This window comes from Lontra canadensis, unplaced genomic scaffold (genome assembly GCF_010015895.1).
Source record: "Lontra canadensis isolate GAN:19392208 unplaced genomic scaffold, GSC_riverotter_1.0 scaffold29, whole genome shotgun sequence".
Lineage (NCBI taxonomy): Eukaryota > Metazoa > Chordata > Mammalia > Carnivora > Mustelidae > Lontra > Lontra canadensis.
The window spans coordinates 1,671,739-1,677,483 of record NW_022631023.1 but is presented as its reverse complement, the minus strand read 5'-3'; the positions used below and the strand labels follow the sequence as shown (position 1 = coordinate 1,677,483).

At 63.7% G+C, this 5,745-nt stretch overlaps 2 protein-coding genes across 2 annotated transcripts; both read left to right on the top strand.

Annotated features, from left to right (window-relative positions):
• On the top strand, positions 1-738 carry LOC116872331 (keratin-associated protein 10-8-like). Its single transcript, XM_032865511.1, has one exon. It carries the CDS (start codon positions 1-3, stop codon positions 736-738), a length of 738 nt encoding a protein of 245 aa, XP_032721402.1.
• A 4,058-nt stretch (positions 739-4,796) lies between these two features.
• Positions 4,797-5,531, top strand: LOC116872187 (keratin-associated protein 10-7-like). The gene has a single exon (XM_032865242.1). The coding sequence runs from the start codon at positions 4,797-4,799 to the stop codon at positions 5,529-5,531; it is 735 nt and encodes a 244-aa protein (XP_032721133.1).
• Positions 5,532-5,745: the final 214 nt, after the last annotated feature.

The following is a 5,745-nucleotide window of genomic DNA, read 5'->3' as shown; positions in this document are numbered from 1 at the left end:
ATGGCCGCATCCACCCTGTCCATCTGCTCCAGCGACCGGAGCTACGGCAGCTGCGTCTGCCTGCCCGGCTCCTGTGACTCCTGCCCCGACTCCTGGCAGGTGGACGACTGCCCAGAGAGCTGCTGTGAGCCCCCCTGCTGTGCTCCCACCTGCTGTGTCCCCACCTGCTGTGTCCCTACCTGCTGTGTCCCCACCTGCTGTGCCCCCACCTGTGACCCCAGCTGCTGTGAACCCACCTGGTGTGACTCCAGCTGCTGTGAACCCACCTGCTGTGACCCCAGCTGCTGCGCCCCAGACTCCTGCCTAACCCTCATCTGCACCCCTGCAAGCTGCGGGTCCAGCCCCTGCCAACCAGCCTGCACCAGCTCCTGCCAGCCCTCCTGCTGCAGCTCCTCCCCCTGCCGGGAAGACTGCTGTGTGTCTGTCTGCTGCACCCCTGTCTGCTGCAAGCCCGTCTGCTGCACCCCTGTCTGCTGCAAGCCCGTCTGCTGCACCCCTGTCTGCTGCAAGCCCGTCTGCTGCACTCCTGTCTGCTGCACCCCTGTCTGCTGCAAGCCCGTCTGCTGCACCCCTGTCTGCTCTGGGCCCTCCCCCTGCTCGGCCCCCTCCTGCTGCCAGCCCAGCCCCTGCTCCTCGTCCTGCTGCAGACCGTCCTCCTGCGTGTCCCTGCTCTGCTGCCCTGTGGGCTACCGCCAGGCCTGCTGCGTGCCCGCCTCAGCCCAGAAGTCCTGCTGCTGACGGGGTCCATCTTCCCTGGGGCCAGTAGGCTCAGTGGGCACCCCCAACTCTCCCCCTGCCAGCCTCCCAGCTGCTTTAGGTTCTGTCTCTCAGGAACCCCTGTGACATGTGGATAGCACCCCCTCCTCTCAGGCCAGGAAAGGGGGTTCCCATTCAATTGAGAATGACCCCTCCCATACCCACTGCCTCACTGCTCCCAAGGTCCCAGTGGTCACGCCTAGGGACCATGTCCACAATGGAGGCCTCACTGGTCTCACATCCTCAGAAGCTGCTTGGATCAACCCAATAAACATGGCTTGAACTTAACCCTGATGGCATGTGACTCTCTTCGGACCATTTCTAGTTGGGTGGCTAGCCAGTCCCCCATTGAGGTGGGGGTGGGGGCAGCCGCCCGGTGCCCTTGCCGCCCCACCCATCCTCAGCTACACCTGTGCCTCCTCCAGGCCCTGCCCTTCGCTGGCCTGGCACAGGACTCCTGTCCCACAAGATCAGGGCCAGTCCCGGGCATGGAGACCATGGCCACAGCCTTGACACCAGTAGCCCCTGTCCCAGAAGCTGGCCCTGATGGGTAGAGCCTCAGGAATGCAGCAGCAGCCAATCCCGGGCACAGTGACCCTGGCATGTCTCCCCCTACAGGGAGCCTGGCAGGACACAGGGTTCAGCATACCCTAAGCAGGGAGGGCGGGAAGATACGGGGCCCCAGCAAGCACCCTGGCTCGGCCACCCGAGCCCCCAGCCCCTCCTTCCTTCTCTAGCCTGTTTGCGGAGCCACCGGTCCAGTGCGTACACACAAGCCCAACACCCTCCCTACCTTAATGCCGGTTAGAACTCCCCGCTGTCCCGACCCGGCACTGCCTGTGCCCCCTTCAGAGCAGAGCCTCCTGCTCTCCACTGAGACACCCTCCCCCCGACCCTCCCACACCCCAGCCCCTGCCCCTGCCCGGCCCAGGCTCCAAAGCCCCGATGCTGAAGTTAGTCTCTCCTGTCTCCTCTCCGGTGGGCCTGTCCCTGCAGAGCCGGACCTCGGGCTCCAGAACACAGTGCCCTCCCGCCCCTCACGTCTCTGACTTTTCCGGGGCTCTTCACCCTGACCTCCGCACCCCTCCCTCGCTATGTCATTGAGACCTTGGCTCACTCTGCTGACACGTCCAGCCAGGGGCCTCTCCTGGGCTCCAGGCCACATACCCACCTCCAGATGTGATCCCCCCCGAAGCTGAGCCTAGCCTCCCTGAGCTGAGCTAGCACCTTCCAGCTGGCCTCCCTGGGGCGTGGCGGCTCTGCAGGCCAGCTGGCTCCAGCCCCAGCCCCTCCCCAGTGCCCGGCTTGTGACTCCACCAGGCAGAGGACTTTGGGGTCCGTGTCTGCCTCTCCCCCGGCCATTCCCCGGACAGCGGTCTCTCAGGGCAGATACGATGAGGACCCCAGAGGTGCCAACAGACCAGGCTGGGACAGGAAAAGCCATCTGCTTTGAGGACTCCCAGGGACCCGTGCACATTCTTCGACAGAGTGAGTTCTGGGAAGAACATGGACACTTTGTCCCGCAGATGACGATCCTGCAGAAAGACGATGGGAAGCCGATGGCTCAGAGGGGACCCCGTCTTCCAGGGTGGCTCACCATCACGGCAGCGGCCGGGCGGGGAGGGGAGCCATTGGCATAGGAGCCACAAAGACCATGAGGGTCCCCCTGTCCTTGTGCGGCCCTGCCCTGGCCCTGAGTTCTGAGCGTGAAGAGACAGCACGGACCTCCCCGGGCTCAGCATTAGCCGAAGCACGCGGCAGGCCAGGGCCTGTCAACGGTTTCCTGTTGCAGGAAGCCCCAGCGGGGCCCAGGCAAGGACCTCGGGTTCCCCGGAACCTGCCCCATGTCCCGGAATTTGCTGTGAACCTCCTCTCAGGGCTAGACAGGGACTGCCCTTGGGGACCCGAAGCCCCGGACCTTGCCGCGCACGTTCTGGTCTGGACAGCAGCTGCGAACTTTCTAGCAAAATGCGACACGGCTTTTCCAGCTTCGTGGGTACCTGAGTTGCGCCATTCCGCACGACGCAGCCTCGGAGCCCATTCAGCGCCAGCAGGAGTGGCCTGCCCCTGCCTTCAGGAGGATTTGGGGACCTACAGGCCCTGCGTGTTTAAATCACATCATCCTCAGATGACCCTATGACATGGGCGCCCTGGGATCCCGTCGTGCCAGGGAGGGGCAGAGACAATGAAGCCACAGCTGTGGCAGGCACGGGGCCGTACAGAGAAAACAGGGCCCACTGTGGGGTGGGGCACACAACAGCCCTAGAGACAGCTGCACCTGAATCCCAAACCTGCGCACGTGACCTCGTGAGGAAAGAGGTCTTGGCAGGGTGACTGCAATGGCTGCTGCCCCGGGCAGACGATCCCAGGCCAGCCAGGAGGTCCTAAACGCCAGCACAGGTGTCCTCATACCAGAGAGGTGCGGCTCCCTCCTCCTTTTCACACAGACGAGGAGGAGGCGACATGACCACACGTGACCGCACGCCAGGGAGGCCGGAGCCACCAAGCTGGAGGGGGCAGGAGGGACCTCCTCCTTCCACAACCTTCCAAGGGGGCGCGGCCCTGCCCACTCCCCGATCTCGGCTCAGCGGAGCCGACTGCACACCACCGGCCTCCAGAACTGTGGAGACGAACGTTTGTTGTTTTAAAGCATCAAGAGTGTGACCACGGGTCAGAACAGCCACAGGAAACAAATGCACACATTTGGTCAAAGCTGTGACAAGCAGAGCTTTTGTGATTTCTAAGTATTCTGTTTAAAAGTGTCACTGAGACAGCGTAAGATAATAATCGCAATAAAAGAAAACCACTGCCCTGTAGGAATCGGGTCCAGCCGTCCCCGAATGCCCTTGCGCGCGTGTGTGTGCACGTGTGCGTGTGTGTATGTGCGCGTGTGTGTGCAGCCTCTGAGAGTCCGCCTACTGTCCCAGTCACGCCAGACACCTCGGCAGGGTGGCTGGACCCCTCCACAGCGGCTGAGACATCACAGACCCCCCGCGTGCTGCCTTGCTGTCACCCTGAGCCTCCACAGGCCCCAGTGCCTGCTACCTGTCCATTTTCCCCTCCTCTACTCCAGCCAAGACCCCGTCCCACCCTTGCCCCACTCCTCCCATCTCCGTGCCTGGTATGAAGAACCTTGAAGTCGCTGTTTCCTGGACACTGAGTGTCCCACAGAGATGTTCCAAGGGTTCATGGACAGCCTCAGCCTCCAGGAGCCTGAAGGAGACAGAGGGAGGGAGCTGGGACAGGAGGCAGAAGGAAATGCAGCAAGACACCCAGTAGGACACCCACAGGGGGAAGCCAGAGCCCAAGCCAGCCTGGGAGTGGGGAGGGGCAGCCTCTTGCCCAGCCCTACCATGCCGACCATGTGGTCAGAGCCACCAGGGTCCTGAGAGGCCACAGGTTAGAAAGAGACCTGCCCCGAGCATGATGGTGGCCTGGCCAGGCACAGGCCCACCCCCGCCACTGCCTACACACGTCACCCTGGCACAAAGCCAGTTCATCCCCCGGCCAAGCCGGGGTCTGAGGCAGGGACAGCCAGCCCTAACCTCGGGCAGAACCCCCCAGGTATCACCAGCCTCCCCTCATCTCTGTGGACTTGGTGACAAACGCAGAAGCACGGGGATCACATGTCCCAGAGACAGGCTCCCACACTAGGAGCTATTCCTGGGGTCAGAATGCCAGTCACCACACCCCAAGGCCAGTGTCCAGGGGCTGGGAGACCCCCTCCCACGCTACACCCACCTGCCCAGCTCCCCCCTGCCTGGTACTCGCATGGCCCCTCAGCAGACTCAGCCAGGACCCAACACTTGTGCAGACTTTTACGAGCTGGATGGCATCTTCTGGGAAAATAAACCAGCGCTAATGAGGGGTCCCTGGGAGCCAGCCGCAGTGCCAGCAAGGAAGAGGCGGTGTCCTGAGCCTCTGCGGGGAAAACACACAACCAGAGGAGGGCTATAAAAGTGAGCCTGAGTGCCTCACACACACACACACACACACACACACACTCACACTCACACCCTCCTCCAGCCACCGCCCCCACCATGGCCACGTCCACCCTGTCCGTCTGCTCCAGCGACCGGAGCTACGGCGGCCGCGTCTGCCTGCCCGGCTCCTGTGACTCCTGCCCCGACTCCTGGCAGGTGGACGACTGCCCAGAGAGCTGCTGCGAGCCCCCCTGCTGTGCCCCCACCTGCTGTGGCCCCAGCTGCTGCGCCCCAGACTCTTGCCTGACCCTTATCTGCACCCCTGCAAGCTGTGGGTCCAGCCCCTGCCAACTAGCCTGCACCAGCTCCTGCCAGCCCTCCCCCTGCAGCTCCTCCCCCCACTGCTGTGTGTCTGTCTGCTGCACCCCCGTATGCTGCACCGCTGTCTGCTGCCAGGCCTCCCCCTGCACAGGCTCCTCATGCTGCCAGCAGTCTAGCTGCCAGCCCTCCTGCTGCAGCTCCTCTCCCTGCCAGGAAGACTGCTGCACCCCTGTCTGCTGCAAGCCTGTCTGCTGCACCCCTGTCTGCTGCACCCCTGTCTGCTGCACCCCTGTCTGCTGCAAGCCCGTCTGCTGCACCCCTGTCTGCTGCAAGCCCGTCTGCTGCACCCCTGTCTGCTGCACCCCTGTCTGCTCTGGGCCCTCCCCCTGCTCCGCCTCCTCCTGCTGCCAGCCCAGCCCCCGCTCCTCGTCCTGCTGCAGACCGTCCTCCTGCGTGTCCCCGCTCTGCCGCCCTGTGGGGTCCCGCCAGGCCTGCTACGTGCCCACCTCAGCCCAGAAGTCCTGCTGCTGACAGGGCCTGTCTCCCCCGGGGCCAGTAGGCTCGGTGGGCACCCCCAGCTCTCCCCCTGCCTCCTTCAGGATCTAACCCAGCACAAGTACTGGTGTGCGTGCTGCACAAACCATCTTCGGAACCTAATAACCAGGGCACAGACCGCCTGCAGCCTCCGCACCACGCCAAGATGAACCTGACACAGCCCTCCCCGCTCTTGACCTCAGGGCCTCCT